The sequence below is a fragment of the Furipterus horrens genome, unplaced genomic scaffold (assembly GCF_987537825.1).
Source record: "Furipterus horrens unplaced genomic scaffold, mFurHor1.1.pri manual_scaffold_6, whole genome shotgun sequence".
Lineage (NCBI taxonomy): Eukaryota > Metazoa > Chordata > Mammalia > Chiroptera > Furipteridae > Furipterus > Furipterus horrens.
The window spans coordinates 25,210,183-25,225,503 of NW_028327176.1; the positions used below are offsets into that span (position 1 = coordinate 25,210,183).

At 35.5% G+C, this 15,321-nt stretch overlaps 1 protein-coding gene across 9 annotated transcripts in view; it reads right to left on the bottom strand.

Moving 5' to 3' along the window:
- Positions 1 to 15,321, bottom strand: part of SLC8A1 (solute carrier family 8 member A1) — a 348,486-nt gene that overhangs the window by 301,910 nt on the left and 31,255 nt on the right. For 6 of the 9 annotated variants that reach the window (XM_090281198.1, XM_090281195.1, XM_090281194.1 and 3 more), the window contains one exon: positions 7,560 to 7,662. The exons of 2 other annotated variants lie outside the window; for them this stretch is intronic. In XM_090281198.1, coding sequence (XP_090137324.1) covers positions 7,560 to 7,662 — 103 coding nt within the window. The remainder of the gene's footprint in view (positions 1 to 7,559; positions 7,663 to 15,321) is intronic. One more of the 9 variants, XM_090281199.1, reaches the window with a different exon arrangement.

Here is a 15,321-nt window from a genome sequence, read left to right on the forward strand (position 1 = left end):
TTCACAAAGCACAGAATGTTTCCTATGGGGGAACTGGCCTATATGGGTAGATGATGGATTTGGGTCATAGGGTAAATTCTTTGGTCCCTGTCCAGTGCAAATTGCAACTTAATAGCAATCATCTCCTTATAGCACAGTGATGGCCCTGGTTAGCAACTGACATTGTCACTGTATCCACATCCAAAGTCCTGCCTGGCCACCTGCTCTGCAATGACAGATTGTCAGTGACATTGCAGGAGGCCAGACCACACAGAGATGGCAATCTGACCGAGCCTCAGGCTTGTGCCTGTAAACTGACCCTTTGTCGGTTATCTCTGGAATTACTTATAAGCTCCTGTTTGGCCCAGTTTGTAAGCACGTCAGAGAATCTCTTATTTCCTGTTAAGAGAGGTTCTCCAGGCACCTATTTTATGGGTATTATGTTTGTATTTTCATTTATTATTTTTCAAAAATCAATAAACCTGTGGACTTCTTGCTGCGTTCAAAGTCAGAGGTCAAGCAGTTCTTGTTAAAGACAAGAAGCTGGACAGAGCAGAGACAAACAACACAGTTGAGAATAGTCCTATTATTCGTCTGTTCACTCATTCCTTCATGTATTCATTCAACAAATATTTATGAGGACACATACTCTGGGCCAGGCAGTGTGAGACCCTGAAGATACAACAGGAAAACATCAGTAAAAGTTCATACCCTCCTGGGACTTATATTCTGTTAGAAAAACAAGAGGCAATAAGCAACATAAACGCATTAACATATTATAGGGTGTCAGATGGAGATACTGCAATGAAAGAAATAAAGCATAAAAAACGAGGTAGAGACTCCAGGAGCAAGTTCTAGTTTAGATGGTCAGTTTGCAGAGACCTGAATTAAGTTATGATTTCTCCCAGACAATGCCTTCTTTTTCTCAAGAGTCCCAAATAGATGAAATGATAGAGCAAAGTGTTTTGTTGTTTGATCATTTGTTTGTGCCCTGAGTTAAGTTTCCTTTAGGAATTCCTAGCACAAAGCCACTGGACTTCATAGGCTTGGCTGCAGAGGCCTGGTCACATGACTTCCGCTACCATATTCAGGACCATTTCATGTGACATAAATCCCCAAGTTTTCCAAAAAGGCAGACAGCTAGCTCCCAGAGGCTGCACATAAAATGGTGGTATTTCTTCTAAGGCAGAGTTGCTGCAAGAATTCTGAGTGCCCTCTTTGGTTTTACTTAAAGAACAGCCTCTTATTAAAGCAACTAGATGGGAAACTACACCAGTGAGCTCTCATGGCTGAACCTCTTGCCAAAAAGTCAACAGCCCTGGTGCCAAGGGAGGGAAATCACATATGTGCAACTTAATGATGGTTCCAGTGCTTTTTTTCATGAGTTTGTCAACCTCCTCTCCCTTCTTTTTACATTCTTATGAGATTACACAATGCATACAGTATGCGCATGTACTCACATGCACACACACACATATACAGTGCATTCGCATACACAAACTCTTACACAAACTCACACACTTATCTGCACACATGATTCCTAACTCTAGCTAAATATCTAATTATGGGAAAATCACCATTTGCAAATTTGCAAATAATACATGGAAATAATAGCCAAACTCTTTTTTTCCTAATTTTATTTAACAGTAATAGTCATTTATTTGCCAGATCTTCCATGTTTGGTTTCAAGTCTACTCAGAGACTCATAGGCTAAGGTAGATTATGACCCATGCACTGATCTCTTTTGAACACTGATATATTTAAAGCCTAAAAAATTCCAAAACCCAAAATTATGTATCTTAAGGTTAAGTTTTTTGTTCTTCCTGTTTCCTTTGCCAAAAAGCAGGCAAGCAAGCAAACAAACAAACAAACAGACAAAAATCTCTGAATGTAGAAATCGCTCGAGGAAAGGAAGATTTGGATAGAAAATTATTCAACACAGCAAAGTGCCTACCTCACTCATAATAGATGATCAATAAATATGTGTTGAACAAATCAAGCAAATTAATGGAACATGCCTCATTATAGGGCAATCATTTAAAGTTAATTTTGCAGCAGACTCATTGGTTGTATTTTTAAATCAGGCAGCAAATAGCAAGCAACTACTCCATTCAGAGCCATGAACTAAAATGGACTAGATGGCATCCATGAACACTTGAAATTAAGTCTCATAGCTAGAATTAGACTAAAGATGTTTGAGCATATGAATACTATAGCCAGATATCTGCTTTATGAAGAAGATGCAATTTGAAAAGTGTATGAGATATGTTAAAGTGAGCATGGCTAGGGATGAAGAAGGGCCCAGCGAGATGATTACTGTTGCCTTACAGAAGGCCCTAATAAGAGTAGTACTCTTAACAATGACCAGAGAAGAAAGGGAAGAATATAGTTGTTTCTCTGTGGCTCAATTCTTGGTAGAATGCCAGTAAACCCCTTCCCCCTCCCTGCCTCAGGCCAGTATTTTAAAATATACTGAGTTTTCATTTTCAGGGGAATTATTCTGGATGGTTTCAATTGGAACACATATGCTTTCTATAAGGCTCTTAGTATTCTAGGGGAAATTCTTTCCTTTCAGAGTGGCAGACTAAAGCAGGGCTGGGGTGGGGAGGTGCATAGTCTGCGCCTGCAGGCAGGGAACGGATTTCATCAGTGCAATGGCACATGGCGTGATAACAAAGAGTAGATGACCCTTGGTTGGTTTTATTATTGTGTTTAAATTCTCTACAGACAAGGCACCCACTTAATCTTCACACCTTAAGTGGGCTTCTCCCATTATATGTCCCCGGATGTGCAGCTGCCTTTTAAATAGGTTATAGGAAGTTAAGAATTTCTGATTGTTTTCCCTATGAAATAGAGTTGACTTGCACCTAGAGAGCTTGTGAAAGATTCTTTCCACCTACACCCACCCCACCACTCCACTAGTAAATCACCAGACATTTAAATCCACTGTGTGCAAAATCCAAATGGAGCCAAGTTTGATGAAGTATGGGCTTTATAAAAAGCCTCTTGCTTCCCCTGACTACAGCTGCTTTTAATATTATTTTCAAAATAATTAGAATCAGTGAAGGAAGTCTGAATATAATTGTAACATTCGATCAACTTTTTTTGTCTTTTAATCATATATATATTATGTGTATGTGTGTGTGTGTGTATATATATATATATATGTATATACACATATATATATATTCAGAAGAACATTTTGCCAAAAGAAGTCTTATTTACTGGATCACAGATCAAAGAATAAAATCAATTGGTTTGATTTTTCACATGTATTTTTGACATCTCTTGTGATACACCCTTAATTCAACACAAACTAAAAACTATGCATTTGTCATTATGAGAAATCTAGTGTTAATTTAATATTATCACTACCTGACCTTATGAGATATATTTTTAAGTGGAAAGCATATGCTAGGTTTTGAGATGGTTAGCCCTTTTTTTAAAGGTGAAATAGTTATTTATTTTATTTTAATAAATTTAATACATTTTATTATTAATTTATTAAACTTAAATAAATTTAAATAAAATTATTTAAATAAATAAAATAAACTTCTACTTATCTATAAATACTACTGTTAGAAAAATATCTGATGAATTTCCTGACAAGTTAGGAATCTTCTTTTCTTTATCTGTGAAATAGTATTTCATGATTAGATCAGATACGAGCTTGAATTTTGTGGAAGTGGACTTGAATTTTGGTAGTTACCTGATAGCTATATAATCACAGATAAAAATAATTCATTCATTCACTCATTTATTTATTATTTTTTGGTGACTATTAAGCAAGACACTATGTTAGACAGAAGGGAATCATCAGTGCACACATGAACAAATGGGGCTTTTATCTTGGGGAAGAAAAGAGATACATAAATTTCTAACAGGAAAAGCTGCCTTTTTAAGGAGAGTCTGTAAAGCTGAAAAAAGATGACTAGGGGACTGGCTGGGAAAGAGGAGAGTGAACTTCGTTTTTAGTCTTAGAAGAAGCTTCAGGTGCATAGGCCCTCGGGTGAGGAGGAGGAGTCGAGGAAATGAAGAAAGGCCAGAGTATAAAGCACAGAAAGTGAGAGACATTAGCAGGAGCTACAGGGTAGGCAGGGCCACGCAAAACTACAGGGCTTGGCCTTTTGGTCTTTTTTCAAGATTAAGATACCTTATTTGTTTCATTCCAAAGACTTGTCTTGCATAAGTAAACTTTACTTCATTTTTCTTTCCTTCCTTGTTCACACACGGTTTTCCAGAACTCTAAGTCTGGCATTAAGGGAGAGACTTAACAACTGGAAAATTGCAAACAAATTAAGTGATATTTTCTAGATGTGATTTTACTTATCGCTGTTGTACCTTGTGAGGGGTGTCCTGGGTGTTTACCAGTAATCACTACAATGACCACAATTCTCCACCAATATGATTTTCCAATTTTATGGTAGAATCCTGTTCTTTTTATGTCTGTATATCTTCTAGACATGCCCTTCTAAATAACTCTCTTACATACAAGAAATATTTCTAGCCCAAGTGAAAAAAAAAAAAAAAAAAAAAAGCACTGGATAAATTCTTGAATGGAGGCAATGCATTTCATAACTTTAAAAGATTCCCACATTGCCACTTTTTATTTGAAGTTAAAATTTCTACTTTGTGGTATATAAACAAATTGGCATTTATACTGTGTGCTACCCACTCTGGTAAGAGTTACAGAAGGACAGTACTCCACTGGTCCCTCCACTGCGGTCAAGAGAAGAGGCCTCCAAAGAATTGCTTTAAAGACTGTAAGAAGGAGAGATTGGAATCCGATTTTCTAATCATAGCCTTCAGTTGACTTCTGCATCATGTACTCCTGGAGTAGGGGAAAGGCCATTGAGGAGAGATGGCATGGGGTGATCTCGGAAGTGGGCTTGTAGTGGAAATGCAAGGGAGGCTGCAGACCTGCCAAGGACTCCACCACAGGACATGAGATGGATTTTGTATAAGGTCAACAGTTGGGGGTTAACCTAAAATAAGAGTCTAATTTCTCAGATGTTCCCCAATGCCTAGAGTACATGCTGAATGAAGGGTCCCCCTCTAGCGGGGACTGTAGAGGACTTTACCCAACCACACTGAGCATATAACCAATGAGATCACTCAGCAGCAGAGACCAACAGGAAGGAGCTGCGACCTTGTCACAGAGATACTCCCTCCCTGCCCTCCCTGCAGAACACTACAGGAGTATAGAGCAAGGAGGATAGGCAGAGGGTTGACAATAGCCCTCCCTTCTTTTCCACATCTTTCAAGCAGTAATTCTCAGCTGGAGTGGTACTGCTTCTTATTAGGAGCAACTGGAAATTCATGGGGGGCATTTCACCATAATAATATGGACGTTGCTATGGATATTTGATAGGGGCAAGGGATGCAACACATTTAGCCATGTGTGATATAGTCCTTCACTCCCTAGAACTTTCAAATGTTCTACCAGACACTCATGTAGGTGCCACACTTACTTCCTGAGCCTAGAACCTTACTCTGGTTTTTGTATAATAACCAAGTATTTTTTGTTTGTTTTAGCTTACACTGACTTTCCCAGGAATGTAACTACTGGATATATCAAGAAAAAAAATCATTCTTTGTTTTATTTGGAATTCAACAAGAGCTGCTCATTATTTTGGAAAATTGCATCACTGATGGCAAATGTTGCTTGTTAATCATCATTTGCAGCTGTTGCCCTTGAGGTGGGACAAACATCTAACTGCTTCATCCCATCTTCTAGAGTGGCCATACCTGAATCTTATGAAGTGAACAGTGTAGTAGTTTATTATAAAATATTGGCATTTATTTTTCTGTTATAGTATAGTTAAAGCATTATATGGAATTTCAAAAATATTCATGTAATATGCGATAGTACAATTATATATTGCAGAATAATGATGAGATTGCTACAGAAAACATTTGATGGTTGCCAGATGGGAGTGGGGGTTGGGGGGATGGGAAGAAAAGGAGGAGGGATTAAGAAGTACAAATTGGTGTTTACAGAATAGTCATGGGTATGTGAAGTACAGTATAGGAAATGGAGAAGCCAAAGAACATATATGCATGACCCATGGACATGAACAATGGTGTGGGGATGGCCTGAGGGAGTTGGGGGGTGGAAAAAGGAGGAAAAATTGGGACAACTGTAATAGCATAATCAATAAAATATAATTAAAAAATAAAAAATAAAGAAAGAATGCATCCTTTAAATCGAGAAAAAAGAGGTTGCTATAGCATTTTGTTATATAAGGGGGAAACTGGATCTGAAGAAACTGAGAACCTCTCCAAGTTTGTAACTTCTCAAGACTTGGAAATATTCTCTGCTGTGGCAAGGGCAGAATTTGTGGGAGAAATATGAATGGGTTATGAGACCAAAATAGAACAACAAAAAGAAATGAGTCAGTTACAAAAATGAGGGTCTTTCAATAGCTTAAATTGACTGAAAAATTTCTGGGGCCTTTTCAGGAAAGGAGTTCCTCCAGACCTCCACTGGGGACTCTCACTGGAAGAGGACTTCGGGGTTCTCCCAACAGCTTTTATACCCAGTTGCGCAGTTAGCTACCTGTCACATGCTTGAAGAGTAGAAAGAATGTATAGTTCCAGTTCTGCTACTGACTAGTTGTTGGTAAACTCACCACCACTCGGAGCCTTGCTTCCTTTGCAAATTGTGGGTGCTTACAATTTTTTTGCTTCTTTCAATATTGTCATGAAACTCATTTGGTGCCATAAGTATAAAGTCTTCTGTGATCAAAGGAAATACGATGTTGTAATTTCTTACCTTCCATGGTACTCAGACCCAAGCTGTGCATATAAGAGTATCTAATAGCTCACACTGGTTCGCTGAATGTATCCCCCTCACCTTACTCCCAAGGAGCACAGATAAGGAGATTTTGACTTGGTCTCTAAATTTCCAATGGATAATGCTTAATTTCTTTATTCACATGTATGATATACTTGAAAACACTGTTTATGATTACATGATGTCATTAACTCATTTGTAAATGCCCAAGACCATTAAATATAACTGTCTAGATATCAAGGTTAGCTGATCATATATTTTATAGAAACAAGTGACCTACAAAACAAAAAATGCAGAGAAAGAAAGAAGCTGAATATGTGTTTTAAAAGGTGAGTTAATTTGAGAGTGAAATCCACCTGGTACACATGAATGTTAACAGTTAATTAAATTCTTTGAAAGGAGTGGACTGTATCCCCAAGGCTGGAGGAGCTGGTTAGAACAACAATTTTCAACCAGTGTGCCACAAAAATTTTAAAAACATGCAATACCTGGCTATTTAGTCAGGGGCACTGACCTCTTTTCCCTTAGATTGTCAAATTAAAAAAAAAAAAAAAAAGACAACAGTCAACACAATAGCCATATGGTATGAATGAATCAAAATTGTATGTATTTTTGTCAGATTGGCAAACAAGATATATATTTTGGTAAGCCACAGAATTTTAGTAATTAGTTTATGTGTGCCATGAGATGAAAAAGGTTGAAAATTGCTGGATTAAAACACAGTGTTTATCATGCTCTGTAGGGTATCTGACCTGCAGAGGGTTGTTCAGTTTCAAATTTTTACCTGTCCAGAGACTCCACTGTTAACCCCAAGCATCCCATTTTGAAAATGTCTCCGGTGCACAGAGTTGAGAGTGTAACAGGGGACTGATGCAAATCCAATCCCTCTAGGAAAGAAACAATTCAAAGTGAAAGGATTTGCCCTACAGAGCATCACCCTGTAGATGACATGGTAGCACTACCCTCCTAAGCAAAGGTAAGCAGTGTCACTGTCAGAGTTGCTTCTGAAGAGGGTGTGATGGTCTCCTAGGTATGGGTGGAAGGAGGCCAAAAGTCCACGCTGTGACACTCCCTTCTCTAAATCAGCTTTGTCCTCTCAATTAAAACATTTGTAGCTGCCATCTTTGTCCCTTTTTTTCTTTTCAACAGGATAATGCTTCGGTACATTTTGCTTTTTTTAGAGACAATTTCTTCCTTAATTAAAGATCATATAACATATCTTTGCATTTGACATTCACATAAATACTTCTGTCCTTGTTATTCCCTTCAGAATGTTGTTCACTTTAATTCCTGATTAATTTCTGTCTTTTCCCAAAGGAAAAACACAATGATGGTTTTTTGTGACACTTTTTAATTCACTAGTATGTTTACCATCTTTATCTGTTATGTTCATAATATTAAACTTTTATGGTTATCACCTTTGTAATCTTTACAAATAATATTTTATAACAAAATGAGCATAAAGACTTTTTCACCTATCACCATATGGCTGTGCAAAAATAAATTTAATTACTACTCTATAGCTATATCTTTAAGCAAATCACTTCTGCTTCCTAGACCTCACCATGATTACTTGTTAAATGGGAGTGTGTAGGCGATTTCTGTTTCTTTCCTCCATTAAAACAATGATATTTCATGATACATAGTCTCAATGCTTGCTCTTGGTTTCAAAGCTCACTTTCCTTCACTTGGTCTCCCTTGTACGTTATGAGAGAGGCGGTATGGAATTATTAGAATGCCCCTCGACGTGGGGGAATTCCCTTTATCTTGCTCAAAATATACTCATTCCTTTTCTCTGGAAAGATAACTTTGAAATGACACTAACTTTAGTGCCCTTTACTTATTTAAAAATAAGTGGCATTTTGTGTGTTCCCAGTGTGCATAAATCTTTTATATATAATAACCTGTGTTGCAATGCTTTCTTTACTTTTTATTATAGTAAATTTCAAACATACAGAAAAGTAGAGAGAGAACTAGAATGAGTACCTATGTACCCACTTTCAGCTCCAGCAGTTGACAACGAATAGTCAGTTTTGTGGCCTCTAGATCTCCCTTCCACCTTTCAGTTTGATTATTTTAAAGCCACTTTTGGATGTCACATCATTTCATTAGTAAATTCTTGAGGGTATATTTCTAAAAGAGAACTCCTTGTTTTTCTTGACTTCAACAACATTATCATGCTTAAAAAATTAATAAAATCACTTAATTTAATCAAATATCCAGTATAGAAAATTCTGATTCTCAATAATATGGTTGCAGTTGGTATGTGAGAATAATGATCTAAATAACACTAAAACATTACATATGTCTAAAATGTCCTTAAATTCCCTCTCCCATTTAATTTTTGCAATTTAATGTCCCTAAAAATTCAACTCTTACTTTACTGTCAAGTTTCACACATTCTGCAATTTGCTGATTGCATCGCTGTGGCATCTTTATATGGATTTCTGTCCCCTATCTTTTCTATATACTTACATGCTTAGCTGGCATGACTGTGTCATAGGGAGTGTTTTGTATATATTTTCTACTTTGTCAATTAAAAACATCTTTTATTTATTGGTTTTTTGACGGAAAGGTGGGGAGGAGAGATTTGTTGTTCCATCTATTTATGCACTCATTGGTTTCTTCTTGTATGTGTCCCAATGGGAGATTAAACCCCACGACGTTGGCAAATGGGGACAATGCACTAACCAAGTGAGCTACCTGACCAGGGCCATTTTATCATATTAAGAAGGAAATAATGTCTGATTGCCCTCTTTTTGTGTTGTTAAACTTACTAGTGTGTGCAGGTATCATCAGCTTTATTCAACTAGTGTTTTCAGAAGCAATCGATGATTATTGTCCAGAATCTTTATTTCACTGGAGATTTCATACTGGTAATATTTTATGTATCATTACTTCATACTTTACTAATTGGAATTCATTGTTTATAATAGCAAGAAGTTATTGCAAACAATCTAAATGTTTAAAAACAAAAGACTCTCTGACACATTATGATAATCATGGGTAGACATTAAAAATGTAATTATAGATCCATGTTGACATGAACAGATTGATCTATAGCTCAATATGGAATATAAATCTATACTGACATAAACATATATTGTATGAAAGGCAGGTTACAAAATATAATGTATAGTTGGATGCTATATTTATAAAAAGAATTATTTTATATGAATAAAGATATATAGAATATGCAAAGGTAATGTAAAAAATACAATAAAGATGAAGAGTAATCAAAAAATAAAAGAAAAAAATGCTCATGACTTAAAAAAAGAAAAATTATGAAAACCTATCCTTTCAAATGTAACATATTTATTGATTTCTGGATGGTAGTGGTTGAGTAATTTTCACCTTCCACTTTACTTACTTTCATTAACACAAGAATATTTTTTAAGTTAACAATAAAAAGTGAATAAAATCGAAACTTTACATTTTTATGTTTAAAGGAGTATTTTCAACCAACAATAAAAACACATGTACTTACAAAAACCCAATAAATCAATTTTTAATTTGTAAATAAAGAATATCCTTGTTCAGTCATTTAAACCTCACATATGCCACTGTTTCTTTCCTTTTTTTGTGTTTTATTTAATCTTTATTGTATTTTTTTGCATTACTGTTTCGTCCCCTTATACCCACCTCCCTCCAGCAGTTACCACACTGTTGTCCACATCTATGAGTCCTTTTTCCTTTCTGCTCAATCCCTCCACCCCGTGACCTCCCCGCAACCACTAGCTGTTATCCTGCTCTTCATCTATGGGTCCTTAAATCTCTTGGTACAGATTACGGATAAGTGGTTTGCTATGACTATGATTTCTACTGTCCAACTTTAACAATTTTTGGCCTAGACTTGATGCTTCTTATCACCTGTGAAATTGCTGATTTTATCTTGAACGAGCTGCTGGAAAGGCTTAGTTTCTCCAACGGAATCCTTTGCCACTGCTTGTGTTCCATGGTTGTTGGAAACTCTGTACATATTATGCTATTTAATCTTTAGAACCATCCTCTGATATGAGTGTTCATAACCTTATTTTACAGATGGAAGTAAAGCCTATGTTCACAGCTCATAAACCCCTAAACTGGACTTGGACCCAGAATTTTTTGCTCTAAAATTCATTGTTTGCCTGCTTGACCACTGCATTTTCAGATCAATCTCATCCACTTTTTTTCTACCTTGAGTCTTATCTGACAAGTGTTAACCACACTTAGACCATCTCACTTAGTTCTCTGGTACCGCATTTCTGTTGGAATAGATTACCTTATCTGTCAATGTCTAAACTCTCGTGGCACTAGTACAATTTCAGCTCCTGTAAAATACCCCCTCATCTTATGTACTGAGACAGTAATAAATTGTGAGCTAAGCACACTGAATTGCTATTAGTGCCTAAAAATAATGTTTCTCCGTCAGTCATATAGAGGAAGCACACCCTTCATTAAAATAAGAAGTTACTGACCTCAGGCATCTGTCTGGAAATACCCTATTCATACCACCAAAGGCAATAAAGTTGACAGGAAATCTGGCATGATTATTGCAATTGCAAGATGTTGAAATAGTTTTTTTGAAATTACAAATAGTGAAAATCTCAGATAACTTTGGCAAGATCAGGCAAGACTCATTTTTTAATCAAAAGTTCTTAAGACAAAACTTTAATATACATGCTTCTTTTACATGCTGGTACATCTCAAAAAACAAGTAATTGTAAAAGATATTTATCCAGCTACGACACATCATTTAATAGGTGAAAAGGGAAGAGCATCAAGTATACAGACGAGAAAGGAATGGACTGAAAGGAATAGACTGAGGTGGGCTGTGAACACACTTGACCTATCTCTAAACCGGGGTATTATAAATGCACGGACATGAAAGCAGAAGAATTGAAGTGGTATGGAAAGCCAAGTGCTATCACTGGTTACATTCTGACTCATGTATGATAAAGAGATGTTTATTTTACATGACAACCTGCAGTAAACTTATACTTGTGTATTGTGGTGTAAAAAACTATAAGACCTTAAACTGGAAGATCTGGATGCAAGCCTGACAACATCTATCAAAACAATTCTTAATCACTGTGAGCCTCATAAAATCATCCCCTTTATAAAATAGAAATAAAGTATTCCATCCACCTAGTCCACAGAGTTGGGAGACTGCAGAGAAACACACATGAGAAAGTACTTGATAAAACATAAAGCACTATATTAGTACAAAGTTGAGTTTTTAGAATTACTTGCCAATCACACAGTTCTCACTGTTGTTATCCAACTCTCCTATAGGCTGTTTCAAAAATGTATAGTTCTCCAACACGTGGTTTTTGAATGCCTACAATGTACCATTCGTGTTCTAGATGCTGTGGATAGAGTAGTAAACACAATAAAACTTCCTGTCCTCATGGAGTTTATATAGCCTAACAGCAGAGACTAGAATTATAGACTAAGAAATTTGTGAGGGATATTAATTCATCCAACTCAACAAATATTTCTGTGTACCTACTATGTGTCAAGAACAATGATGGAACAGAATATACATACTACCTGTTGTTATGGGGTGTATGACTGAGAAGGCAGACTTGAGTCTACCGAGTTTAAGGTGAATTATAATATAGCTAAGATAATGCATAGAGAGACACATTGCTCAAATTTGGGAGTCAGAAAGGCATCCTGAAGGAAGCATCACTCACACCAGAGGACCAAACACTGAATGGGGGTGCTGGGTAATTTTCCCATTTGATTCTGTATTTTAGAGTACAGTGGTCTTGTTTGAGGGAGAGGCCTAAGAAACAAGGGACCTAGAAATCATAACACTTGGTAAATAATGAAAGAACTAAAGATATTTAGCCTAGAATATTAAAGACAAACATAGTTACCTAATTATCAATACATTACATTTATCTGATGTGATTCCAGGTAGCAAATGTTAATCAATGGACAAGTATAACTCTTCCTAAAAATTCTTACTTCCACCTCTTCTATTTTCTCTGGGAATATTCTTCCCTCAATATTTAACTAACATCCCCCAACCTCCACTCCAAAATTCCTTATCACTCTCCCCTGCTTTATTTTTTTCCACAGCACACAGCTTTTGATACATATATTTTTACTTAATTTATTATTTATTAATCTGCCTAGTCTCAAAATACCATGTCATGTGAAGGCAAGGAATTAATCTTTTTATTCATTGGTATATTTCAAGTTCTTAAGAAAATGTCTAGACTATAAATATTTGTTAAATAAATGAATGAGAGTTGTCCAGATTATAAAATAGGTTGCCTCATACAGCAGCTTATTTCTATTATAGAAGGGCAATGGGTTTGTTTATTAGAGTATTAATGTAATAGGTTAGGAGTAGAACTGAATGGACCTATGACTTTTTTCTGAGAAAACAACAGAGACATCTAATGGCAGGAAACTCATGTATAGACAACTCTAATCTTTTGTATTTTCTTCTTACATTGAAGCAAATTCTGCAACTCTGAAAACCTTATTTAGTTATCCTAATTTTAGTATAAATTAATATTCAATATAGATGTGGACATAAACTTATTTAGGATTGAAAACATGCCAAAAATATAACTTGCACAAGTCACAGTCATAGTGTAAATACAAAAGTAATTTACATTATCTAGGACATTCCATTTAAGATTATTTCCCTTGCTGTCCTTTCTGTAGCGCAAATGATGAGACTGGATCTCTCAACACACTGTCTCCCTATAAGTCTGGCTTTCATGGACTCCCATTATCCTTTGTCAGGACAATTGCTAAATTGTTAAATATGGCATTCTGGCTTGGGAAGCAATGTTATCAGAAAATGATACACTTAGGAGCAACAGATTTTCTTTTCCTTAATTACTGATCTTCATAATATGAAGTCTCTGTTTTCTTCTTTGGGGCATATATATAATGTTCACAAAGTTGCCTTACCACATAGTTACTGAATAGAGTATCACAGAGGGATATTTACATCTGAACAAAACATATTTGATTTTTCAGAAAAACATTATGTTTCAATGGTAAGATTGAATTTACTTTTCAATTTCTAATTATATTGAAATCCCAATACAGGTATCCTTTATATAACACGGTACTTCTATAACACAGTTTTGCTCTAACCTGATATGACTGTTGAAGATATCCAAGAATTGCTGGTAGAAGAAGAAACTGATGAAGTAATTTTGGTGGAAATGAATCTGGAATGTGCCAAGATAACTTAGGGGATGATAGCATTGATGAAGACAAAGAAGTTAAACAGTTTACTCTAAAAAAGCGTAAAGAAAGGCCTAGACTTAGCCGAACAGTTAGAGTCATATTTTCCAAATGAAGATCCTTGCACTGAAAGGAGCACAAAGTTCAAGAGAGAACTTCAAAAGTGCTTGGCGCCATATAACAAAATTTATAAAGGTCTCTCAGCTAAAAGCAACCAATCTAAAATAACACATTTTTTTTGCAAAAAGTAGAGCATAGAAATCAAGATAATGCTGAAGAAAGTTCAGAGGATGAGGATATCTTGTCAAGAAGAAAATGCATTCGGTTAATGGAGCTTAGTAGTGATGAAGAAAACATTACTTAATTTATATTAATATGTAATACTTCTGATGCAAATTGCTTTAATAAAGATATTTCTCTTAATTATAAAAATATAACCATATGTTTTTTTAGTTTTCAGAACCTAGCCCCCCTTTTTGTACTGGTTCTTTGTTTTGTATAATACGGATTTGCATAACACGGCATTTATTAGGAACCTAACAACCGTGTTATACAGGGGTTACCTGTACTTCTACAGTTTTAATGTTAGCTCCCTTTTTTTCTTTCACAGTTCCTGCTAATATTTTGTTATTATTCTCAAATATGATTATAATGGTAGCTAATATTTCTGTATTAGCTATAATAGTAGCTAACATTTATAAAGTATCCTTAGCACTGTTCTGGATACTTTATAAGTTTGAAGTTACTTAACCTTTTCACCAGCCTTTTGATTTAGTTACTAATACATCCAAACTTTAGATTCAAAGAAACAGAAGTGTAGAAGGGTTGAGTAAATTTAGACAGTTTGATTTGGGAAGCCTGTGTTGGCAAAGCTTTGGTTAACTACACATGCAAACAAGCTAAAACGATTGTCTGTGTTAACACTAAAAACCTTCGTGGAAAAAGGAAGACGTGGTGGATACCAGAAAGAAAATCATGATTTTTGTGGAGTCCTGAGAAATATATTTAACTCCAGTGGTCACGTTAAAATGTACTTTACTGTGTTTTCATTGTCTTAAATTGAAGTCATAAAATATTTATTTAGGAATCTATTTGTTGACACTTTCGTGTCTTAGAGCAGAAGTTCTCAAACTCTGTGGATCCCATTATATCCTTAAAAATTAATGAGATATCTAAAGAACTTTTGCTTATATGGGTTATATTTATAGACATTTATTGTATTAGAAATTAAAACTAAGAATTTATTAAATATTTAGTTATTTATTCAATAAAATAATAATATACCCATTACATGTCAACATAAATAATATATTTTTATAAAAATAACTACATGTTTCAAAACAAAT